The sequence below is a fragment of the Castor canadensis genome, chromosome 2 (assembly GCF_047511655.1).
Source record: "Castor canadensis chromosome 2, mCasCan1.hap1v2, whole genome shotgun sequence".
NCBI lineage: Eukaryota > Metazoa > Chordata > Mammalia > Rodentia > Castoridae > Castor > Castor canadensis.
In genome coordinates, this window is record NC_133387.1 from 5,510,379 (window position 1) to 5,536,582 (window position 26,204).

The 26,204-nt window shown below is 42.7% G+C and overlaps 1 protein-coding gene across 18 annotated transcripts in view; it reads left to right on the top strand.

Annotated features, from left to right (window-relative positions):
- Kmt2c (lysine methyltransferase 2C) overlaps positions 1-25,917 on the top strand; it is a 244,796-nt gene extending 218,879 nt beyond the window's left edge. For 8 of the 18 annotated variants that reach the window (XM_074060240.1, XM_074060298.1, XM_074060304.1 and 5 more), the window contains 17 exons: positions 2,606-4,318; positions 7,724-7,936; positions 8,564-8,728; positions 10,099-10,240; positions 10,371-10,518; positions 12,001-12,179; positions 12,283-12,419; positions 13,210-13,459; positions 14,653-14,792; positions 15,191-15,298; positions 16,587-17,706; positions 18,480-18,616; positions 19,301-19,443; positions 19,711-19,879; positions 21,772-21,888; positions 22,256-22,329; positions 22,879-25,917. In XM_074060240.1, coding sequence (XP_073916341.1) covers positions 2,606-4,318; positions 7,724-7,936; positions 8,564-8,728; positions 10,099-10,240; positions 10,371-10,518; positions 12,001-12,179; positions 12,283-12,419; positions 13,210-13,459; positions 14,653-14,792; positions 15,191-15,298; positions 16,587-17,706; positions 18,480-18,616; positions 19,301-19,443; positions 19,711-19,879; positions 21,772-21,888; positions 22,256-22,329; positions 22,879-23,200 — 5,277 coding nt within the window. In that variant the 3' untranslated portion in view covers positions 23,201-25,917. The remainder of the gene's footprint in view (positions 1-2,605; positions 4,319-7,723; positions 7,937-8,563; positions 8,729-10,098; positions 10,241-10,370; positions 10,519-12,000; positions 12,180-12,282; positions 12,420-13,209; positions 13,460-14,652; positions 14,793-15,190; positions 15,299-16,586; positions 17,707-18,479; positions 18,617-19,300; positions 19,444-19,710; positions 19,880-21,771; positions 21,889-22,255; positions 22,330-22,878) is intronic. The other 10 variants (XM_074060279.1, XM_074060317.1, XM_074060325.1 and 7 more) reach the window with 7 other exon arrangements.
- Positions 25,918-26,204: the final 287 nt, after the last annotated feature.

Genomic DNA, 26,204 nt, shown 5'->3' on the forward strand with positions numbered 1-26,204 from the left:
AATTCTGTTTAAAACAAAACAGTGTTCAAAATGAATTGCAGTGTCCATGCCTGTGTATTTTCCTAAGTGAATAAGAAACTTAGGTACATGGAAAAACTTGTATATAAATACTTACAACACCATGTGCATAGTCATCAAAAGCTAGGGCCTGGCTTATGTAGTAGAGTGCCAGCCTTGCAAGTGCAAAGCTCTGAGATCAAGCCCAGTACCACCCCAAAAAAACAAAAAACGACAGCGGACTGTGCACGATGGTACACATCTGTAGTCCAGCTATTGAGAAGGCTGAGGTAGGCATGTCACCTAGCAATGTCCCATCTCAAAATAAAAAGATACCTGCCCTCCCAAAATTTTTATGGTAAATGGCTAAATAATGTGTGGCATACCCATAAAATGGAGTACGATAGCAATAAAAAGAATGAGCTACTGACACCTGCAAACAACCTGGTCTCAAGAGCATTATGCCAATCCCAAAAGGTTTCTGTACTGATTCTGTTTGCATAGTACTCTTGAAATGACGAAGTCATAAAGAGAGCAGCAGTAGACAAGGGTGGCAGAGGGAGGGTTTGACTCTGAAAGGTGGCATGGGGGAGTTTCTCAGGTAATGGGAATAATTTTCTGTCTTGATTGTGATGGTAGCTATGCTGATTTCTATGTGTTAGCATTCATAGAATTGTACACCAAAAATTGAACTATAATTGTCAACTTTTGCCTTTTTTTTTTTTTTTTTTATGGTACTGGGCTTTGAACTAAGGGCCTCACACTTGCTAGGCAGGTACTCTACCACTTGAGCCATGACTCTAGCCCTAATTGTCAATTTTGATTTTTAAGTTAAAATTTAAAAGAAACAAAAATGTCACTACCAGAAGGGGCATGAGGTTCAGAGCGGAGTGGTCAATAGAAATTGGAGACCTCCCAGTGTAGTCAGCACCAGGAAGCCCTTCACGTGTCTTACTTTCTGAGGGAGTTGATACCACTTGACAGTTGAAGAGACGTGAGTCATTTGGGGTCAGGTGGCATGCTTGCTCGTGTATGGATCACTGTTAGATCAGGAGTTTGGACTCAGAATGTCTCCTTTAAGCCACACCCACTAAAATACTGTGTCAACACCATGGAGACTCTGTTACTTCTGTCGCTTAAAACCAGGACCACTGCAGAACAAGAGACTTGTTGTCTCCTTAAATTCACTCTCTGCCCTATGCTTATTACAGGCAAATCATCTTTTAAAAGTAGGTCCTTCTCAAAGGTATTTTAAGTGCTTTTTAATATCTTCAGTGTATTGATATAAGATATTTTGATTTTGTAGATCCATAAATGAGCAGCTACTATTAGAAGCTCATACTGTACTATACTTGAATAATGGGGCACATTGTTAATAAGAATAATAGTAAATGTTGGCAATCCAGTGTAATTTCAGTAAGAAAAGTAGTCGGTGGTAGTGTTTATAATGTAATCAGAAATGTCAGAGGAGAGACAGGGATGCTACATTACCTGTTTCAGTTGTTGTTTTATGTGCTTGTGTTCATCTCATTGCCTTACTGCTCCAATAGAAATCCTCAGTTGTAACCCGGTAAGCTGGTTAGGGAAGACAAGACAAGGAAAGTAGAAGTTGCAGAGCTACTGGAAAAGACACCAAAAACCCTTACTTGCAGAAAATACGTTAGTCTGGCTAGGAAACCCAAGAAAATAAGTTGAAAAACTATTAAAAATAATAGGTTCAGTATATTAATATAATGTTTATCAAAAATGGAATGATTTTTAAAGATATCCACGTCCTTTTGCATCCTTTCTTTCCACAGCTTCCTAAATGAGATGGTGAAGGCCTCAAAAACAGGGTCACTTCTCGATGGATACTTTGTCCTGGTGCCTGTAGTGCAAAAGCTTTTGGAATGAATGAATTGATATTAGCTATTATATTAAGAATCTAGTTACGTACTATTTCAGTATATTACTTCAGAGCTTGAATAAGTTTCAGAAATTATAATTTGAATATGTTACCCATCAAAGTCAGTTTTATAAAGCCAGTCTTTTTAACCTAGGAGAGGGGTGTGGCATGCATGTTAACAACTGATGTTGAGGGGGAGGAGGGAAGGAGGAGGTGGCACAAACAATGTATATTCATGTAAGTAAATGTAAAAATGATAAAATAAAAGGAGAAAAAGAAATGAAATCTTCACATGTTTAAATGGTTAAATTTTGAGTTAAATCTCAGTTATCCTAACCTTATATGTTAATACAGTTCCTCTAGCACCATAATTAGCTGCTTCCTTATGTATACTTCCTTTTATCTTACTGTGGATCTATAGCTTAAATAGCATGTAACTATTTAATACTTATTTCAGAAAAATGTTTTTGGATTTGTTGCTAGTATTTCATATGTGAACAACTTTCACAGATAACTTTTTAAGAATTCTGTAGTTGAAAGTATTCATAGTTTTAAGACTAATTAATCCATTTTTTTGGTGATTTTTGTCAGTACCTAAACAAAATAGTTTTGCCTTTACATTGTCTGACTGCTCTGTGTATAACTCCCACCAAAATCATCGTCCTGGTTTAGTTTGATACCTACCTAAGACATGATGAGTAACGATGACTTTTATTATTTCAGATTCGTAAACAACAGAAAGAGCATGCTGAGTTGATTGAAGATTATCGGATTAAGCAGCAGCAGCAACAGCAGCAGTGTACCCTGGCCCCGCCCATCCTAATGCCTGGTGTACAGCCCCAGCCACCCCTTGTTCCAGGTGCCACCCAACCCACCATGAGCCAGTCCAGCTTCCCCATGGTGCCACAGCAGCTTCAGCACCAGCAGCACACAGCAGTCATCTCTGGCCACACTAGCCCTGCTAGAATGCCCAGTTTATCTGGATGGCAACCTACCAATTCCCCTGCACACCTCCCCCTCAATCCTTCCAGAATTCAGCCTCAAGTTACCCAATTACCAATAAAAACTTGCACGCCAGCCCCAAGTACCGTGTCAGCTGCAAGTCCACAGAGTGGGCCACCACCACGAGTAGAATTTGATGATAACAATCCCTTTAGTGAAAGTTTTCAAGAACGGGAGCGGAAGGAACGTTTACGAGAACAGCAGGAAAGACAACGAATCCAACTCATGCAAGAAGTAGACAGGCAGAGAGCTTTGCAGCAGAGGTTGGAGATGGAGCAGCATGGCTTATTGGGCTCCGAGCTAAGCAGCAGGACATCTGTGTCTCAGATTCCATTCTACAGTTCTGATCGACCTTGTGATTTTATGCAGCCCCCTAGACCCCTTCAGCAGTCTCCACAGCCCCAGCAACAGATGGTGCCAGCTTTACAGCAGCAGAGTGTCCAACAAGGATCTGTTAGTTCACCCTCCACCCAGACTTTCATGCAAGCCAATGAGCGAAGGCAGGTAGGACCTCCCTCATTTGTTCCTGAGTCACCATCTGTTCCTGGAGGAGGCTCAAGCTTCCATTCTGTTAAACAGGGGCATGGAAGTCTCTCTGGTACCAGCTTCCAGCAGACCCCATTGAGGCCTGCCTTTACACCTGCGTCATCAGCAGCTCTTCCAGTAGCTAACAGTCTCCCTTGCAGCCAAGACTCTGCTATAACACATGGACAGAGTTATCCAGGATCAACCCAGTCTCTTATTCAGTTGTATTCTGATATAATCCCAGAAGAAAAAGGAAAAAAGAAAAGAACAAGAAAGAAGAAAAAAGATGATGATGCAGAATCCACCAAAGCACCATCAACTCCCCATTCAGATATAACTGCTCCACCAACTCCAGGCATCTCAGAAACTACCTCCACTCCTTCAGTGAGCACACCCAGTGAGCTTCCTCCACAGGGAGAGCCAGACTCCATGGAGCCAATCGGGCCACCAACTCCCAGTGTGGTCACAGGCCAGCCGTGTACAGAATTAGAAACCAAACTTCTTAGCAGTGATTTCTCACAAGGAGCTGCAAATCACCATACATATGCAAATTCAGAAACGGATAAGCTCACCATGGAAACCCCTGCCAAAACTGAAGAGTTAAAACTGGAAAAGGCTGAGCCAGAGCCAGGCCCAGGTCAAAAGGAATCCAAACTGGAGGAGCAGATTGGTAGTAAGGTAGAAGAAGGTGCTATGGCCGAGCCTGTCTCCTCAGCCCAGAGTCCTTCCCATTCTGCTGGGGCCCCTGCCGCCAAAGGAGACTCAGGAAATGAACTGCTGAAACACTTGCTGAAAAATAAAAAGTCTTCTTCCCTTTTAAATCAAAGACCTGAAGGCAGTTTCTGTTCAGAAGACAGCTGCACGAAGGATAGCAAGCTGGTTGAGAAGCAGAGCCCAGTGGAAGGATTGGTAAGTGTGAATCATAAAAAATACAACTTGCTTTTGTAGTTAGTTACTTCTAACAACTCATTAATTTCAACAGCATTTTACAGTGTTAAAGATGTTTTTTCAGAGTTTTATTCTGAAATATATTTTTATTTTGTTTCTATCTCCATGGAACCTGTATTTTTACTTATATACATAATCCATTAATAATTTGTTTACTTTTAAGAAAACGACATAATAGAGTATTACAGTCATGTATAACACGTGCCTTTCGGTTGGCTATCACCTTTGATCTGACTGAATCAGAGGAAATAAATGTCTGTGGGCTTTATTGCAAATAACGATGTAATTTCCGTTAGCTTCTTTAGAATGTAGAAGATAGGCCCTACATGCCTGTCGGTGTCCTTGTGGACTCAGGGTCACTCACTCTGGGAACCCTTGTATCATATTCGTGCTGAATCTTATACAAATGTCATCTGGCAAGCAGATAGTATTTCATCTTTGTAATCTTCTACCAATGTTTTACCCATTTGAAGTTTTCAACATTTGATTTGCTATTTCATTTGTATGCAGAGCTCAATTGTAAAGACACTTTTACAAGACGTGCCTCCAGCCCATTTCCATGAGCTTTCTTAAGATGTTTCAAACACTGGAGTTCTTGGGTTCAGGGAGTTAGTCTACTTGATAGCTTCTCTCTCCTTATCTTTCAGAAGGTACAGAGCCATCACTAGTGCATTTATAAAGCTTTCCCTAGGGAGCTTCTCTGATTGGATTGTATCATTTTTGTTTTTTTGTGTTCTGAGGGGTTTTTTTGGATAGTACTGAGGGTTTGAATTCAGGACCTCGCTCTTGCTAGGCAGCTGCTCTACCACTTGAGCCACACTCCCAGTCTTTTGTTTGTTTATTTTAGTTATTTTTCGGATAGGGTCTCAAATTTTTTCTTGGGATCACACTGGGACCATGATCTTCCTACCCTATAGTCTCCGGAGTAGCTAGGATCACACTTAGGTGCCAACAGGCCCTGCTCATTGGTTGAGATGGAGTTTCAGTAACTTTTTACCCAGGCTGGCCTAGAATTTCCGTCCTCCCAATCTCTATATCCTTAGTAGTTGGGATTATAGGCATGTGCTATCACATTAGGGTGGAATGGTGTATTCATTTGTTCAAGTTTGTAATTTTAAGATTATGAATGAAGCACATCTTTTTGCAAGGGTTGGCATGCTCTTTTTCTCTTATCTTTGCACATTCAGTAGAGATTGAGCGTTGGCCCAGTCGATTCATGTGTTTTTTTGTTAATTTCACTGGTTGTGCTTTTCCAGCACATTTATTGGTGACAAGCATACCACCTGGCCCAATCTCCGGCCACTTTTTCCAAGGCATTTTATGTCCCTTTGAACAACCTGCAGACCTCTACATTTCTTGTTCTACCCTTCCACGTATGACCAGCTGTTGCTGTTCCTGCCTGTGCTGCTCTCCCTTCCTTTCTGTGTCTGGCTAATGTCTTTTATCTACAAAATTCAGTTCTGGAATCCCCTCATCCAGATGCCTTCCTCATCTTGGCCAGTCTCAAGTGTGTGTTGGTGGCCTGTGCTCACAGTCACACTTGCCATGGTACTGTTCAACATCCCTCACATGGCTCCGTGCAAGGCACAAGAGTCCATCTGGAGTATCTTCGTATTACAGTCTGTACCGTACGAGAACGTTTAATAGCATAGGGAACATGTCATGGTTATGCTTCCTTGTGATTTAAAAATAAATAGCCTGTGGGCATAGATTTTTTTTTTTTAATTGAGACGAGAGATACAATAAAATGTTACTTTTTATTTTGGCAGATTTAATCTTTTGTGCTCTTCCATAATCATCCTTTGAAATGTAGTATTATCTGCTTTTTGACATCATTGTGATTAGAAATAATATCTATAAAGCAGCTAAGGTGCCCGACCCATGCATACTTGGCATGTGGGCACTTCATTCGTCTCTAATGAGCGGTCATGGAATGTGTAGGCCTTGGCTACTCAAAGTGCAGCCCTGAGATCAGCAGTGTCCACACCACCTGAAAGATTCTAAGGCATGCAGAGCCTCTTGTTCCACCACAGACCTACCAAATCAGAGTGCATAGTTTAACAGGATCCCTGGGCAGGTCATATGTATGAAGGTGGGAGAGCTCTGCAGGAGGCCTGTGTGATCACGTGGTGGGCTTGTTAAAACAGGGATCACTGGGTCTCAGCCCCAGCATCTTTCTTCAGTGGGTATAGGGTGGGACCAGAGTTTCTGCCAGTCCCAGGGGCTGTAGCTGCTGCTCTCAGACTTCCTTTATCTAGCCTGGGTCAGGCAGGCTGTGTGTGTTGCCTCCTGCTCCCTTCTTTGTATAAACTAAGAATGCTTTTTACATTTTTTTAATGGTTGGGAAAAAAAGTCTAAGGAAGAATAATATTTTACAGCATATGAAGATTACATGAAATTCAAATTTGTCCATGAATTTAAGATGTCTTATTAGAGACAGCCAAGCTCATTCATTTATGGATTTTCTGGCTATTTTTGTGATACAAGGTCAGTACTGAGTAGTTAAGGCCGTCTCTCTGGCTCCAAGCTAAAATATTTACCCTCTTGCCCTTGGCATACAGTTTTGCCATCCATGCTCCAAGTTACTTGTTACATAACCAGAAGCTAGAATTTTCAAAGCCCTCAAACATCTAATACAGAATTGATGACAGTAAGGTCAGCAGTTATGATCGTGTATAGCAAAGTGTTGATTTTTAAGTTTAGAAATAACAGAGCATAAAAAACCACTATATTTTTAGGTAAAAACCTTTTTAAAGCCTGTCCTACTCTCAACTCTTGACCATGAACACAGAAACATTTACTGGCTGTCGTCAAGTGCATGATTACTCTAGTCAAATGTGGGTTGTGAGCTAATTCGAGGGACCATTGTGCTTCTTACTGCTCTCCAGGATTAGCCATTCTCTCACCTCAGATGCATGGGTTATAAAGGGTTCCTGGACCCTGTGAATTGTCATGCTGACCTCATATTTCACCAGTTCTTAGTTGCTATGGGGAATCAAAAATAACTCTTCATACCACTTTATGCAGGCTACCCAGTCTTCTGGCTAGGGGTACCCAAAACTGGAAATAAGGGGACTCCCTGACCCCAGCTGGGCACTGTGAGGGGTCATGCTTCATTCTCAAACTTAGGAGTTCTCCTCTTCCCTCAAGCTCTGCAGCCGATGGGTTTCCAAATTGGAGAGTAATGTTTGAAAAGGGAGGGTGTATACTCAGAAAGCAGAGCTCTTTATACCACCACATAACCTTCCCTCCTGAGCTTTTGTTACTGTGTTAGGAATGTGAGTCGCAGGATGGACTGGTCTAGCATGAACTAAAATCAAACTTGTGGATAGTTCACTCACTTCTTAACCTTTCCAATTGCATTAGCAAACTTTGGGGGCTCAAATGCAAGGTGGTTTTGGATGTGGCAACAGCCAGTTGCCAAAAACAGATGGAGGAAGTGAAACCAAGAAACAGCGAAGCAAACGGACTCAGAGGACTGGGGAGAAAACAGCACCTCGCTCAAAGAAAAGGAAAAAGGATGAGGAGGAAAAACAGGCGATGTACTCCAGCTCTGACTCCTTTACCCACTTGAAACAGGTGAGCTGTTCAGAGCAGCCCTTTAACAGTTCCAGGAAGTGAGAGAGCCAAGGGCCTTTTCAGTCCTGTGAAACTGAACTTTGTTGCAGTAATTTCCTAATTAAAGTAGAGGGTTTCAGGGATAAAGAACATCTGGATGAAGAACCTAACAAACTTCCTATCCTATTGGTGCCTAATACTTACATTCCTAGAGATGGAGTGACAGGTGATGGCAGGACTTACTTTCAAGAGGAGCAGCCTCAGCACCAGGAGAAACTGTTTCCCCATTTCTTGTGATTCTGGATCCAGAGAAATACAGCCATGGGACTCTCCTAATTTAAACCCTGTTCTAGCTTTGTGGTTATGATAGAAGTGGGGAGGTGGCCTCTAATCGCCACTGGTGGTGTAACAATAAGGAGCATATCTTTTCTCCTGAAACACCTGATGGCGTTTCTTTTGGACAGGTGGAAACAGAGCTTATTTTGAAGCATATCTCAATTTCTGTTGTTTCTTTCACTCCAGCATTTTAATACTTGAAATTTTTATCTTGTTTTCTCAAGCCCCATTTGCTTCAGGTCTTAGGAAGTTGAGAAGCATTCACCTTTGTTGTTAATCATGTACATTACTCTTAAATGTGTTTTCTGATAGCAGCTCTCTCTGCTCCCTCTAATGGAACCGATCATTGGAGTGAACTTTGCGCACTTTCTTCCTTACGGCAGTGGCCAATTTAATAGTGGGAATCGACTTCTAGGAACTTTTGGCAGTGCTACCCTTGAAGGGGTTTCGGACTACTATTCTCAGTTGATCTACAAGGTATGTTTCTCTTCCAAGGTGCTACCTGGCTTCGTGTTTGGAGACTTATCACAGTTGGTAGAAGGTGTCTTGGTTTTGCTCTAGCTTACATCTAAGCTCCCAAGTCTCATTGAAACTTAAGTTGAGATAAAAGGTTAAATTTTTACCTGGTGAAGTGTTTCTAACATGTACGTTGAAATTTTCTATAGGTAAGAAATAGGTGAGAAGTAGCCATTATGTCTTTCAGTGGTAGAGGAAATACATGTTTCCTTATAACCTTTATTAACTCTTAAAATGAAGCAGAATTCATAGTGAACAGTGGGAGTAAAAAGCATGGTTAGACTTTTTAACCTTGAAAATTGAAATAAAAGACTTTTAAACGTATTTTATCTAATAATTTAGGTGACCTTAAACTATGCGCTAATTCCTAGGCTATTAAAATAATAAAGCCAAATCAGGTTTATTTTTTGGTGTCACTTTATTTTGGTATTACTTTCCTAACAGAGTTTTATGACAGCTTCAGTTCACATCTGATCTACATAAAAAGAGTGATTTTGCAAAACATTTGCAAGTATCATCAGTCTTCCTGATGGTTTCTCTTCTCTTTAATATTAGATAATTGTCTGAGTACTCCCTTTCTTATCCTTGTGTGCTGTTCCTCAGTTAGAACGCCTCTTAATGCAGCTCTTCTTCAAATCACATCATCTTCATGAATCCCATATCTTTGCAAGACTTTTAATTTCGCCTTGCACTTGATTTATAGGTATTATTTTGGTAGAGTCCAACATTCCTTCAGAGACTAAAGCATACATGACAGATTGGTGACAAATGGAAGGCTGGAAGAAAAGGAACTGCATTTGTTAATATGTATGATCCCTTTAGCTAGTAGTTTTTCTCTTTTTGCTTCCTTTAGAGATCTTGAACAATCCAGATTCTAATACCTGAGATGTGAATTGCAATTATAAGTTTAAGACTACAGATTCTACAGTTTTTCATAGAATGAGGGTATATTTTAATGGAAATTGGCAAAAGGAATTTTTGAGAACTTTATAATTTATTGATTCAGTTTTAAAACTGCCTTTCACTACTTGATGTAACAATAAAACTTGAAAAGAGTTGCATAAAATCAAATCAGGCATAATGGGAATTGGCGTCTTCGTTTCAAAGCTAAGTACTCCAGCTGGGTCAAATAAACAAACAGATAATAATATATCTAGTTCTGCTAAAAGCCTCCTGGCCTTGTGTGTGTATTTTTCTTGGTATGCATTGGGAACTAAGATACATCTTGATTACATCTGTAGCCTTGCTTCCATGTGCTAAAAATTCACAGAACTAGGTCATTGCATATTTGCTCAGTAGCATATAATTTAAAATTTTTTGGTCTCCTGCAGCAGAATAATTTAAGTAATCCTCCAACACCCCCTGCCTCTCTTCCTCCTACACCACCTCCTATGGCTTGTCAGAAGATGGCAAATGGTTTTGCAACAACTGAAGAACTTGCTGGAAAAGCTGGAGTGTTGGTGAGCCATGAAGGTATGCGTATAGTGTCCGGAGTGTGCCTTTGCTGGCTGTGCCTGGTGGCATGTCAGCAGAACTATAAACTTCCACCTGCTTGCCAACTTTGACCAAGCATGTTTATGGCTCTGTATGTTTGCTTTTGCAGTTACCAAAACTCTAGGACCAAAGCCGTTTCAGCTGCCATTCAGGCCACAGGATGACTTGCTGGCAAGAGCCATTGCTCAAGGCCCAAAGACAGTGGACGTTCCAGCCTCACTTCCCACGCCACCTCACAATAACCAGGAGGAATTAAGGTGGAAATTACTTTTTGTCAAGTAGTTTTTAGTTACTTTTTTTTTTTTATGTATTGAGCATAATTTGTGTTGGAATAGTATTTGAAAACATTGTGGGGGGGTAAAATTTGGTGACTAATACTCAGGAACATAAAACTTAATAGACATTATGGGGGGGAGGCTCAAGTGGTAGCTTTCCTCCTCCCCCCTCCAAAAAAAAGATATTGTTACCATAGATATAATTAATTTGTGCATTTTAAAAACCTTAGATAATCTAGGGAGTTCAACAAATGTTGACAATCAGATAAACACTGAGGCGATGGAAAACATCCCCTGCTGTGTTTCTTAGATCATTGTCTTTCTTGAGCTTTAGTGTGAGTTACTGGGTTTGTTGATACTTAAACATGTGTAAAATGAAAGCTAGTAGTCACAGATACTAGTGAAGTCTGTAGTGGGAAAGAGATGGTCCTGTGCTCCAGAGAGCTTATAACCAGCTTCTGTCAGTTCTTTGGCCTCAAGATTCTGACTGGGGAGAATCACTACCCAACTAGATAGATCCAGGGAGTCCATACACACATCTTCAAATTTTTATCTCTTCTCTGGAAAACCTAACCATCTTCTATTTGATGAGACATCCATTTACTCTTAAGTCCCAATGAGGAAATGTTGGACCAAAAAGAAGAGTAATTTATCCACGTTTGGGATCCCGGACTCCTTTCACCTGTACCTCATGGCTGGGGATCCCTATCATGCCAGTCGGGAGCATGGCTCTTTTTAGCAGCTGCAGAAGGTGGCTTGCTCTGTGCATGATTGGTGACCTAGCACAGGTGTCTGTTACACCCCTGGATTTCACATGACTCTGTCTGGAAGCATTTGTCAGATGTCCTTCAGCATGAGCAGGGAGAAAGCAGATCCACATGGATGTTCTGTGTCTCTTAGCCAGAGGTCTCACTAGTCCCTGGTAAACTTGTGCCTTGGACTAGACAAGAGAAACCACTCTCTTTCTCTTTCCATCTTTCTTTATTAGTTTAAAAAAAAAAAAAGCGTCTCCCAAGGCCTCGATGACCATGCACTCTCTCATCTTGCCATTGTATGCAGCAGAACAGGATGGCTGTTCCAGTCCGTCTCATGCATGTGTGCTTGGACACCTCCTTCCTGTCCAAGCAGCAGGAGGCTTCCCTGGATCTCAGGGATCCTGGGGTTTTGCAAAGGTGTTAGTACTTATCCTTCCTGTATTAAGTTATAATCTCCCTCCTCAGCATATCTTTAAACTTTGATGCTGAAGCTTTGGTCAGAAGAAAATGGTCAGAACAATTTGTGTAATTCTGTAGCTAAACTTACTATATTTTTTTTCTGGGAGATTGCTTGTTTGGCCCCAAATTGATTCATTTGCTATTATGTTACTGCTGTTGCCTAGAGTGTTCTTGCTGTAGTGTTCAGGGGCTGGTGCAAGAACCTCCTGTGACGTGTTTGCACGTTGAGACATGTGTGCTCCTCTTTCAGGATACAGGATCACTGTGGTGATCGGGACACTCCTGACAGCTTTGTTCCCTCGTCCTCTCCTGAGAGTGTGGTTGGGGTGGAAGTGAGCAGGTATCCAGATCTGTCATTGGTCAAAGAGGAGCCTCCAGAGCCGGTGCCATCCCCTATTATTCCAATTCTTCCTAGCATCGCTGGGAAAAGTAAGAACACGGTCTTAACTGTATCTCCACAGTCTACTGATTTACTAATGTAAATATTTTCATCTTGAAAAGCTATTAATACTCCTTTCTTTTCCTTTTTAAGGTTCAGAGTCAAGAAGGAATGACATCAAAACTGAGCCAGGCACTTTATTTTTTACATCACCTTTTGGTTCTTCCCCAAATGGCCCCAGATCGGGTCTTATCTCTGTAGCAATTACCCTGCATCCTACAGCTGCTGAGGTAAAGATGAAATGACTTCTGATGCAGTGGAGGGCGGCCATTGTTAGAGCTATGCTGGCGGCTATAGCGAACCACAGGCTGCAAGGTCACTGAGGATAAAAGATAGTGAAGAGTAGGGTGAGAGCCACTTTAGACATCAAGGCTCCCTTTGAGCACTGTCATTAAGCATGACATCAGTCTCAGCCTAAGTCAAGGAAAAAAAGAATAGGTGAATTCTCTTTAGAGAGAAACCTTTTCATAACTGCTAATGCTATAGAAAATTAACCACTTGAACATAACATTATCAATAGAAGTTTTTTACAGGAGCAATAGAAATGTTCTTCAGGTAGCAGCTACTTAGAACAGTTGTGATTTTTCTCAGGATTTAAACAAAATTTAACCCTGAATTTCATAAAGACATTTTTATTGAAGAGCACATTCATAGTGCAGTAACCTGACATTTGTGCATTTTTGTGGACTGTTGGCAGACTTTTGTCCAGAGCTGGATACAAACTTTGGGAACACTGATGGGGATTAGCTCCTCTCTCATAGTTGTGTCTGTTAGTCCTGTCAGATATTAAGATAGCTAGGATAATTTAACATGTTCCCAAATTGGATTTCTGTTTATAAAGCCTTTGTGTATTTGTCCACCGTTAAAATAGTTGTTTTTCCTGAGGCTCTAAGTCTTAAGTTGCTGGATGTTCTTCACTGTATGTATCATGCAGATAGCATTTATCCTAAGTACGTATTTCTCTTCAGTGGCTGACTGTGCTCTCTGTGTGGGTAACACAGTGTTTGCATTTTGTTTTAGAACATTAGCAGTGTTGTGGCTGCGTTTTCCGACCTTCTTCACGTGCGAATTCCTAACAGCTATGAGGTTAGTAATGCTCCAGATGTTCCATCCATGGGTTTGGTCAATAGCCACAGAGTAAACCCAGGTTTGGAGTATCGACAGCATTTACTTCTTCGTGGGCCTCCACCAGGATCTGCAAATCCTCCCAGATTAGCAAGCTCTTACCGGCTGAAGCAGCCTAATGTACCATTTCCTCCAACAAGCAATGGTGAGCTAGTGAGCTTTTTGTTTCCCCAAATCTGTTCTTGACTCAAGTTAAGCTTATTCTTTTAAAAGTCTCTATTTAATTTCTTATTCTTTTTAAAGTCACCTATTTAACAACTAATAGGTGACGTGTTGGTGTGTGGTCTCTGGGTCTTCTGTTTCCTGTTCTATGATGTGACCATCATGCTGGCAAGCCAGAAGAATTGACTGCAGCTCTCTGTGCGGATTGCTGGAAGACCAACTTCCCTGCCCTTAAGCAGCTTCTGTTCTTTGCATCCCTGAGCCCCCCGTGCTACTGTCTGCTCACTCCATGTGCTGCAGATGAGGCTGGTGACCTGGCATGCACTGTTTTCCTGTCCTCCTCTGCCCTGGTTGTCAGTGGCTCTGCTTGCCTGTGCACACCTGTGCAGGGCACCTCTCTTTCCACACAGGGGCCCAAGCTCATCTCTGACAACCAGCATGCTTTCCTCAGGCGCACCATGGCTTTACCTTCTTATCTCATTAGCATCTCATTCGTGTGTTCTGGGGCCCCACCTCCTCAACGTGTCCCTGTCAGTTTCCTTATAATCTGGTGTCTGTCCTGACCCTTCTACTTGAATCTGCTAGTTTCTCACTTCTCATCTTTGAACTCTTTTTGAAAGTTGTCTGTGTCGGAGTTTTGAACTCTAAGCATTAGCTGCTTCTGTTAATGTTTTTCCTGCCCCTTTCTTCCTTCACACCCTACCTGAATTATGCTCTCTGAGTCAGCCCTGTGCCTTCTAATCCGAGTCCTCATTTGCACTTTACCTTGGCCTTGGCCCTTTCCTTGTTTCTCTCTGATGCTTTAAGTCACACTTATTTAAGTCTTACACACATTTCTTTTTATCTCCTGTAGAACATTTGAGTATCATCTCACCCCTTACACAGTGGGAGTCTCTCTTCCCCTCACTATGAACTTTGGATATTGCTATATCTTGGTGAAATGGCTTGTTAGATACTTTCATACTAGCATTGTTTTCTCAAATGCTTGAGAATGGGCATTTTCTTTATTTGTGCCCATGTCACGTAGATGCCCTATAACCATCACGTAGCAGATAGGATTTTTATTAATTAAAGAACAATATCAATAAGTTAATGAGCCGTGTTATATTTGGTCACCATGTACTACTTTGTGTTCTTGGTTAGTTTCAATTTCTAACAAAAGTTGGTTGCCTGTAGGTCTTTCTGGATATAAGGATTCCAGTCACGGTATTGCAGAAGGTGCAGCCCTCAGACCACAGTGGTGTTGTCACTGCAAAGTGGTTATTCTTGGAAGTGGTGTGCGGAAGTCTTTCAAAGACCTGTCCTTTGTGAACAAGGTACTTAGGATTCTTCCTATGACCCCACCCTCATCCCAGAGGAAGTGTCCTCCGTCAGGAAAGGGTCCCTTTGTGCTGCATGTGGGACAGTTCCTGGTGCAGTGTGAGCATATGTTAGGTGTGCTGGGCTTCAGAGCAGAAGCTACAGCAGATTGTTAAGTTATTCATGATGAAGACCACATTTTTAAAATCAAGTGAAATATGAACAGCATAGTTTGTACAATATTTCCTTGGTGGCAGAATTATTAAATGGTAATTACTGGGCACCGTCACCTTCTTACAAGTAAGATAAACAACTGCTCTCAATTTTGAACATGAGTGACGATCAGCAGTGTGTGAGCCCCATTTCATTAAGTTCTGGCTTGTTGAGCTCCCATGCATTTCTCTTTGCTTTTCAGGATTCCCGAGAGTGCGCTAGGAGGATGGAGAAGGACATTGTCTTTTGTAGTAATAACTGCTTTGTTCTGTATTCATCAACTGCACAAGCAAAAAACTCAGAAAGCAAGGTAAAGTTAGTGCAGCCTCACTAAGCAATATGTAATACTTGATTTCTGTGGTCTGGGTACACGCTAGCAAACAAAACAGGTATGTCCCTCCTCATAGCACTCCTGGGTGGAAGATCCTAAGCAGATTCTTACCCAGTTGAGAGACCACAGTCTTAATCTTTGTTGCTCTTCCCAAAAAAATTAGCTATTTGACAAAAGTGTGCAGTCCTAAATTGCATTTTAAAAGTTGAGAATTAAGTAGAATATTAATACCAAAATCTTACATTTTACCAATTACAAATATCTTACTTGGTTTTAGGCAAATTGGGTGTATTTCACCAGGTAGTTGATGCAAATGATGCATTTTTAATTGTATGTTTTGATGTGCAGTAATATGGCTAGTCATTCCTCCCTCCAGATAAGTTTTTTACTGTGTCTTTCACAGAGGAACTTTCTGAAGATTTAGTTTTGAAAAGGCAGCAGTCCCTTGCGTAATAAAGTCTAAACTACTTGACAATTAAATTTAGACTTTTAATTAAAATGTCTCCGCCTAGGTGAACGGAGGCATGGTTTTCACCAGGTTATTTCTTAAGCTGGTGTACAGTTGCATTCCACTCCAGATTTTGTAATGAGGCTCATCTCTTTCCAGACACCTTTTAGGACAGGGGAGTCTGAGCGGAGGGAAGTGTGCTTTTGGTGTTTATGCGTTTACCATGGACTGTCCCACGCATGAGGGACTTCTCTCAGCCCGATTCTTTGAGCAGCTGGGTCATAGCCATGGGCTTAGTGTGCTTTATTCATTGGCACAGAGCTCCTTCCTCATCTCTCACATTCACTCCAGCTGATCGAGCCTGTGATCAATGAACAGGAATTTCAGGGAGTGGAGATAAGCTCTCAGTAGATGACACTGCCTTACTCTTAACATCATTCTATTGTACAAATTAAATTATCTAGATCTTCTGACAGCATTGATTTTTCTGATTTTTTTTTATAGTTAGGCAGGAGGATGTCCCAGAAAGTTTAAGAACAGAGTATTCTCCAGGTTGTGGCTTTGTACAACAGTCATGGGGAGGGGCCCTCACTCCGCCACCCTACTTTTATTGGCTTCTCAGTTATGACCTAAACACCCTTATTTGATGTTATTTGATGTTGACTTACGCTATACCTGAAACCTCACTCTTTGACCTATTCCAGCCCCTCAAGTCACACAGCCAGTTAAACATATAGTGTGACTTCGTACTGGAACAGCAATTGCTTTTAGTATATGTGAATCACTCTTCTTTATCATGGTTTCTTTTTTGCTGCCCAGGAATCCATTCCTTCACTGCCACAGTCCCCTATGAGAGAGGTGCCTTCCAAAGCATTTCACCAGTACAGCAACAACACCTCCACTTTGGATGTGCACTGTCTCCCACAGCTCCAGGAAAAAGCTTCCCCACCCCCATCACCTCCCATCACATTCCCTCCTGCCTTTGAAGCAGCCAAAGTAGAGGCCAAGCCTGATGAGCTCAAGGTAACAGTTAAGTTAAAGCCTCGGCTGAGGACTGTTCACGGCGGGTTTGAAGATTGTAGACCACTAAATAAAAAGTGGAGAGGTATGAAGTGGAAGAAATGGAGCATTCATATTGTAATCCCCAAGGGGACATTTAAACCGCCTTGTGAGGAGGAAATAGATGAATTTCTAAGGAAATTGGGCACTTCTCTTAAACCTGACCCTGTGCCCAAGGACTATCGAAAGTGTTGCTTTTGTCATGAAGAAGGTGATGGACTGACAGATGGACCAGCAAGGCTGCTCAACCTTGACTTGGATCTGTGGGTCCACTTGAACTGTGCTCTGTGGTCCACGGAGGTCTATGAGACTCAGGCTGGTGCCTTAATAAATGTAGAGTTAGCACTGAGAAGAGGACTGCAAATGAAATGTGTCTTCTGTCATAAGACTGGTGCTACCAGTGGATGTCACAGATTTCGATGCACCAACATTTATCACTTTACTTGCGCCATTAAAGCACAATGCATGTTTTTTAAGGACAAAACTATGCTTTGCCCCATGCATAAACCAAAGGGGATCCACGAGCAAGAACTAAGTTACTTTGCAGTCTTTAGGAGGGTCTATGTGCAGCGGGATGAGGTGCGACAAATCGCTAGCATCGTGCAACGAGGAGAACGGGACCACACGTTCCGTGTGGGAAGCCTCATCTTCCACGCAATAGGTCAGCTGCTTCCACAGCAAATGCAAGTGTTCCACTCTCCTAAAGCGCTCTTCCCCGTGGGCTATGAAGCCAGCCGCTTGTACTGGAGCACGCGCTATGCCAACAGGCGCTGCCGCTATCTGTGTTCCATTGAGGAGAAGGATGGGCGCCCAGCATTTGTCATCAGGATTGTGGAGCAGGGCCATGAAGACCTAGTCTTAAGTGACTCATCACCCAAAGGTAACATTTGCCCGTGACATGCTCTGCAGAGCCGGTTGCACTGATGTTAGGCTAGTGAACATTTTCTGTCAGTGTTGCTACACTCTTCCTTATGTTCATTCCATATAGCATAGCAGATGGGGATTTTTAATTTACCAATACAGATCTCAGCTGTTTTGTGTTACCGTCCTTGCTCTTTGCTATATTCTTTCAGAACACTTGTATCGTCAGTTAGGGGTTTGAATGTAAGGGTTGGTAAATAAATGTAGACAATTTGACAGTAAAGGTGGCTTGACCTTGGGGAACCTCTTCAGTGTCGGGTTCTAGAGGGCAGGAGCCATATGTGGAGTGTGTTGTGTATGTTGTTGCATCTCGGGACTGTAAGATATTATAGCTGGGATCAGGCACTTAATTCTGACTCTAGGGAAGATCTACGTTGTCATCGTATCGACGTAGAAAGTCCTGGGAAGCTGTTTTGTAAATGTTAATCATTTTTCAATGAAATGCTCTAAAGATATTTCCAAAGAAAATAACAATTCATGTATCTACAGATAGTACCAAGTGAACTATTTTTAAAACTGAGTGTGTTAATTTGGCCAGTATGAAAGTGAATTAACTTTTTCATTTTTATGGTTTAATGTAACATGTTTGTTAGATTACTGCCCAACAAATTTTATTTAGAAATTAGTCTTTGTGACTTATTCTTCATTCTCATTCGGTTTTGTACTGTGTCCCATGTTTCTGTTTAGCTAAAAGCAAGTTATGATAAACTTTATTTTCTTGTTCATATGTAGGTGTTTGGGATAAAATTTTGGAGCCCGTGGCAAGTGTGAGGAAAAAGTCTGAGATGCTGCAGCTTTTCCCTGCGTATTTGAAGGGAGAAGACTTGTTTGGCTTAACTGTGTCCGCAGTGGCACGGATTGCTGAATCGGTGAGTGCCTTGGTCAGGATTCCACACTGGGGCTGCTTCCTCACTCACTGTGGTCAGCTTAACACACACTGGACTGTTGATGCTTTCAGAACATGACATCCCCTATGGAATGTTGTGATTCCCTGAAGGAGAGTAGGCATTTCACTCAGAGAGGCCATCAACAGTCTCAGGCTCTTCCCCCTTGGCCTCTGAAGTCACTTCAGAGTGCTGGGAACCTGTTCCTGGCCCTCTCGTGCCCTCTTCCAGGGTGAGGTGGTCATCAGAGGGCTGCTTAAATGTTATACACATGTTTAGCAACAAGTTCAGCTTTAAAATTCCAGTCAGATAGAGGTTGGTGTTAATCCAGATGAAAGAAGTCATCATGAATCACCACACTCGTGTGTTCGCAAATACTGACATAACCAGATCCTAAAATCACATGTGCGTCGGTTGGTGTAGCTGTTCTGTGTGTTAGTTTTTGCTTTGTTTTTTTTTTTCAGGGAGCATTTGCCAGGTTTTCCCAAGTTCTGCTTTTAACCCAGCTCACATACTCCTACCCAAATAGATCTGAGTACAGGCTTATTGTATAAGTTACAAGATCATTTCGTTACTGGGGAAAATGTTTCTAATTTACTGTCATCTGGGGCCGTCCTTTTGCCAGCTTCAAATTTTAAGTGGTCTTTTTGTACATTTCCTCTTTTTCAGCTACCTGGGGTTGAGGCATGTGAAAATTACACTTTCCGATATGGCCGAAATCCTCTCATGGAGCTCCCCCTTGCCGTTAACCCCACAGGCTGTGCCCGTTCTGAACCTAAAATGAGTGCCCATGTCAAGAGGTTTGTGTTAAGGTATTTTGTTTTAACTTCACATAGTACAGCCCAGGGTTTCTAGGCATATTAGTGGTTTTTGTGCTTGATTTGTCTGCTGCTTACAAACCCTGCTGTCTCTGGCTGTGTATGTGCCTGACTACCTCTCAGAGCACGCGCTGTGTGTCTCTGCTAGGCAGCTTTCCATGTATTTCTGTCAGTAAGATTTTGAATTGGTCTGGCGTATGTGCTGTTCAGAAGTGTCTTCAGTTTCCTTTTGTTTTCCTGTTGGCACGCCATCATCTGCAGGCCTCACACCTTGAACAGCACCAGCACCTCCAAGTCCTTCCAGAGCACAGTCACTGGAGAGCTGAATGCACCCTACAGTAAGCAGTTTGTGCACTCCAAGTCATCACAGTACCGAAGAATGAAGACCGAGTGGAAATCCAATGTGTATCTGGCTCGGTCTCGGATCCAGGTGAATATTTTGTGTTCTAGAAGAGGAGCGATAGGGTAGTCAGGATCTCAAGACACTGATGTCCAGTATGTGGAAAGTTACTTAATGTGGCTGCAGGGAGAGTCCTATTTGTTTTTTGGGTTTTTTTGCGGTGCTTAGGTTTGAATCCAACATCTCATGCATGCTAGGCAAGTGCTTTACCACCACTGAGCTCTGACCCTAGCTAGAATCAAGTTTTCAGAGTCATGTTTAGTCCTGCCAGTGTGTGACACTAGTAATTCAGTGTCATCTTGGAACTGCTGCTGGATCTGCATTTCAGCGAGGGCTCATGGAAGCAGGTCGTGCTGGATTTGTGGTGAGGTCAATAAAGCCCTTTCAAGAAAGCACTTTTGAAAAATAAAAATGAAAGTGTTTTTAAAAGGTACTCTACTGTTGGAAGCTGCCTTAATCTTTTCGATGCTGCTTTTTCATGAAGTCATTGCTTTTTTCCGGGGGGTGGAGGGGATGGGGAATGGGGTTTGAACTCGGGGCCTCACACTTGTTAGGTAGGTGCTCTACCTCTTGAACCACTCTACCAGCCCTTTTTTGTAATTTTTTTTGTTTTTTTTTTTGAGATAGAGTCTCATGAACTATTTGTCTGGACTGGCTTCCAATTACGACCCTCCTGATTTCTGCCTAAGTAGCTAGGATTGCAGGTGTGCACCACTGGCACCTACTGTCTGTAGGCAGCATTTAAAATACATCTGTAGTTCTCACTTTCTGAGCTGAGGCCTAAAATTCAAGTATCTATTCAGTGTCTCTTTGGGCAGCTCAGAATGGAATTGTTATAAAGCTCCTTAAAGTTTTATAATTTTGTAAGACTTCTCCAGTCTCCAAGCCTAGCTGTCCTCCAAACATCTCATGTTCCTGAGTAGTATCAGTGCTTAAGTCAAGTCGGCCTCAGTATCCCCAGATGTAAACTGCCATCAAGCTGTGTTGACTTCCCTTCCCTCCTCAGAGTTCTCTTCAGTCCACTCTCAGGCTCCCACCCCATGTTACCCACCTCTCACTTGTCTGTACTATGGCAGACCTGGTCAGCACCTCCCATCCAGTCCCTGCTCAGAAGCCAGAATGCTATTTAAAATATAAATTGGCCTTTAATCTCAGCTCTGCAGGAGGTAGAGATAGGAGGATAGACAACATGAGACCCCCTGAAAAGTAAGTACTATGTACCAGAAGCCATTAAGTCCCTTTGTTGGTGGCAGCTCAGCACAGTGTTATATGGAGGATAAGCCAGCCAACAAGTGCTATCTGTAGACTGTTTCCGTCCACTTTGTGTTCATATGATGGGACACTGCAGACTTGATAATTTACCAACAATAGAAGTTTATTTGGTGTGCTGTTCTGGAGGAAGCGAAGGCCAAGATTAAGGGGCCACCTCTGGTGAGGGCGTTATCCTGGGGTGGGAGGCTGAAGGACAAGAGAGAAGGGCAGCAGGTCCAACTCATCTTTTTCTCAGAACCCCCTCCCAGGATAACTAACACACTCCTACCATAACAGCACTAATTTGTGTCTGGGGCGGAGGTCCTATGACCTAATCACCTCTTACAAGACTCCACCTCTCAACTCGGTTGCATTGGAGATTAGGGGACACAGTCAAAGCATAGCATAGATATCCTCTAATAACTTGGTGTTAAAAAGAGACGATATAGGAACAAAGTATTGATGGCATGGTTTTCAATAGCAAGACTGTTGGGTTTTTAAATTTCAGAAAGTAATTCAATAAATAAATTCAATAAAGGATCATTTGAGGACAGGTGAATCTGTTAAGTATGGCTTTTGAGAAGACCCAAGGATAGCGCCTTTAAAGGCCTGTAAAAGAGAGGCTGGCTTCGTTGAGCAGATTGCCGTGAGCAGACGCTCCTTTCTTGCAGGGCCTGGGCCTGTACGCTGCCAGGGACATTGAGAAACACACCATGGTCATTGAGTACATCGGGACTGTCATCCGGAACGAAGTGGCAGACAGGAAAGAGAAACTGTACGAGTCCCAGGTAGGGGTCTTGTCTCTGTGATTGCACCACTTGACTGCAGCATCCTCTCTGTCCCTGTGCTTTCCAGACACCTGAAGGGCAAGGTCACATCTGCCATGCTGTGTTCAGCCTTGAACAAAAGCCACGGCGAGGTGTTTTGTACTGTTCTCCTGTCCCTTTCCTGGAGTTTCACCATTTTCAGTTGGTGTCAGGTGTAACCGTAGATGACTGCACTTGGCTTTGCTAACAGCCAGCTGGCCTATGCTTGCCATTGATCCCATGGAAATGTGTCTGCTGCGGGTGGCAGACACCCACAGGGACAGTCCCCTGCTGCGGTAGGAGGTAGAGGGAGTTTTGAGCCACTGATAACTGCCTGCCTTCTTTCTAGAACCGGGGTGTGTACATGTTCCGTATGGACAATGACCACGTGATTGATGCCACTCTCACAGGAGGGCCTGCAAGGTGAGGCGGAAGGGGCCTGAGGATTCTGCTCAGGGTGGCGGCGCCAGTGGAAATGATGGAGGCTGGGAGAAACACCCTCACTGAGCCCAGGCAGTGGCCAAAGATTCAGAGAAAACCAAAGAGTTTCTTTCTCTGTTTTTTGGTAGCACTGGGATTTGAATTCAGGACCTCACACTTCCTAGGCAGGCACTCCACCACTTGAGCCATGCCCTCAGACCTTAGTTTTCCTACCTTTGCCTCAAGTAGGCATGAGCTACCATTCCTGTATTTTTTTTTCCCTAAGGCAGGTTCTCTGAGGCAGACCTGGAGCTCACCATGTAGCCCAGGCTAGCTCAAACTCTCCATTTTCCTTCCTCTGCCTCCTGAGTGCTGGGATTACAGATGTGAGCTATCTACCCGGCTTAGAGAAAACGAGTTTCAAGAAGAATTTTTATTAAAGTTTTCCTCTGTACTTGTTTGTTAACAGATGAGTAGAAGTGTAATTGCAAGACATTTTCCCTGTGACTCCTAGTTGTTTTATGATCAGTAGTTTTCTGACATGTTCTGCAGATATATAAACCATTCATGCGCCCCTAACTGTGTGGCTGAAGTGGTGACTTTTGAGAGAGGACACAAGATTATCATCAGCTCCAATAGGAGGATCCAGAAAGGAGAAGAGGTGAGGGGTGGGGCTCCCCATTCTCTCCTGCGCACAGGTGACCTGTGTGGTTGTTGCCATTTCTGTATTGCTAGAAAATTCCTTGTGACAGGACCCATTTTGCCACCTGTCATATCACTCTTGAGGCATTCAAGTGCCACCTTCCTCCACATGGCTGTTCTGACATGGGCATGTGGCACCTTTACCTGTCTTATAGCCTTCTTTGTCTCCTGACCTGGGCAGCTTGTTGTGTCCCTCTTCCAAGATGACGCCTGCCATTCTAGATCCTGGTGATCTTGGGGACGAGGTTCACTGGTCCTGTGGAAGAGCTCTAGGCACAGCGTGGGCAGCCACATGCACAATGACATCAGTACAGGCTGGTAGCTTTTCAACCAGCAGGTTTCCACACAGTTTAAGTGTTTTGTGATTTTTGTCTCCAGAATGCCTAGCAGTCTCATAAGGTAACATTGGTCCTGTTGAGATCATTTCCCCCCCAGCTCTGTCATGGACACCTGTGCTCGGCACCTAGTTCTAGTGCTGTAGGTCTAGAACTGGCGTTTGTTGGTAAGCTCTCATGGAGCCCTGTGGGTTTCTACAAGGAACCCAGCCAGTTTGGGGAGTGGCCAGCCTAAGCGTCTTTACTGTGTGGGAGTCCATGGCCCCGACATGAGCACAGCTCTGGGATCATACCTCTGTATTTGGTCATCTTTTGGGCATCTGCTTTTTAAATCAAGAACAAGGGTCACTGCATATCTCAGTAACTTGAGTGACAGGACAGTGTGCGGGAACGCCTGCTGACGTGACGCTGGAGCCCCGCAGCCCCTTCCCATCTGAGCCTTCCAGAATAAGTCCACTGGCCCTTCCGAGCTGCTGTCTTGCTTCCTATAAAATGGAGGAATAGTTTCCTTACAGAGCTGAAAGAACTTGATAAACACCTAATAAAAGAGCGAGTCTACTTACCAAGAGCAACTGCTGCTCAGTAAACACAGTTCATTCCTTTCTGTGTAGAAAGTCTTCCCAAATAGTGTTCAAGGATGTGCGCGTTACAAAGACCCTGGGGGACAGAGAGGCAGATGTGTTCTGTTGAAGTGATGCCCATTCCCAGCTACCTTGGTAGCTGAGTGGTCAGAGATGTCACCTGAGAATGGAGACAGCCTTAAAATACTCTTAAGTGAGGAAAGATGAAAAAGAAAGAACAGTGTTAGCTGGCAAGGGCAAAGTCATCAAAGCCCAAATCGGGAGCAGGATAGGGGTATGGCCCAAAATGGTGTCCACATAGTCCCTTGTACACGAACAGCAACAGCACTGCAGGAAGACAAAGAAGTGTAACCCTGTCCATCCAGGCTCCCCTTTCTCAAGTCTGACCATTTCCTGTTAGAGCATGGCACTTCTGTTTCTTTACTTCCTCTTGGGGTTCTCCCAGCGTCCTGGGGAACTCAGTGCATCAGGTCTTCCTTGAACCTGTATCTGTCTGCTTGCCTCCCCCGATGTCCCCTCTCACGCTGTGTCTTTGCCGTGGGCAGCTCTGCTACGACTATAAGTTTGACTTCGAAGACGACCAGCACAAGATTCCGTGCCACTGCGGAGCGGTCAACTGCCGGAAGTGGATGAACTGAATGCATTCCTGCTGTCTCAGCGGTGGCTCGTCCCTAGGAAGAGGCGATTCTACATGCCATTGGAATTTTGCAGACAGAAAGATACTTTTGTTTTCTGTTTATGACTTTTTGAAAACAGCTTCTGGGAGCTCTGGTTCCTCAGCCTTTTGGTTAAGGGAGTGCGGGAGAAGCCGACCAAGCAGGTCTCCTGTGCTGGGGTGAGCAGAGTCGCAGAACGGTCCAGCACTTTTGCTTTTCTTCTGTTACTTTTCTTTCTTTTCCTCCTCTTTGTTTCCTTTTTGGTGGGTTTTGTTTTGTTTTGCTTTGGTTTTTTTTCAGTTTGTTTCGTTTTGTTAGTTAGTCTCACTAAGGAGAAACTTTTACTAGGGCAAAGAGCCGACGGCTGTCCTGCCCCAGGGTGGGGAGCCTTCCTATGAATGTAAGTGAAATCACCAGCGAAAGGGGTGTCCGGAGCGCTGGCCGCGCCTTGCTGAGGGGCAGGCCACCACTGATGAAGGAATGTACTGAGAGGACTTCCTTAGGGACAGAGCTAAGGGACGATAACTTGCACTAAACACATTTAAATACTTGATTCCATGAGTCAGTCATTGTAGTTTTTGATTTCTGTAAAATAAGAGAAACTTTTTGTATTTATTATTGAATAAGTGAATGAAGCTATTTTTAAATAAAAGTTAGAAGAAAGCCAAGCTGCTGCTGTTACCTGCAGAACTAACAAACCTGTTACTTTGTACAAATATGTAAATATTTTGAGAAAAATACAGTATAAAAATAGTTATTGACCAAATGCTACCAGGCTCTGCAGCAGCTCGGGTGCTTATAAACATCATAGGGATGTTACAATATAATTTTGTGTTATTAAAGATGCCATTGTAATTATGTAATAACCAAAAGTTCACCCTTGAGTGTCAGGGTTTTTGGAAACCATGTCCATTAGACTTAATTGTTTTATACACCTAACTTCTGACAGAACAGTGTATGCTTATGACTACAACTTTTATAGCTGTTTTGGTAAGTTAAACTAATTTTTCATATTATATTGTTGCATCCCTACTTCTTCAGTCAGGTTTTTTGTGCTTACAATTTGTGATAACTGTGAATAACTGCTTAAAAATACACCCAAATGGGGGCTGAATTTTTTCTTCAGCAAAGTAGTTTTGATTAGAACTTTGTTGCAGACCACAGAGAATCATGTCCACATAATAGAATCATGTAGCAGGAACTAACCCTAACTCCTCAGACTTCTATTTAACACAAAAAATTGAAAAAGAAAAAAAAAATAAATAAAAGAGGGGGTGATTATGCTCACAGCTGCAGGACTTTGGCAATAGGGTTTTTCGAAGATGTAATTTTAAAATGTGTTTGTATGAACTGTTTGTTTACATTTCTTTAATAAAAAACACTGTTTTGTGTTTGCTTGTAGAAACTTACTCAGCATTTTGAAGCAGGTTAGGTTTTTATTTTGTACTTAAAATTCTGGTACTGACACTTGGCGGGCTCAGTATAAATGAAGTTCTGTGCACAATTCAAGGGGCTGTAAGCTGTTGGTACACTCAGTGACACAGTTCAGAACTTGTAATGTATATGGCATGATGTATTTTTATCTTACAGAATAAATCAATTGT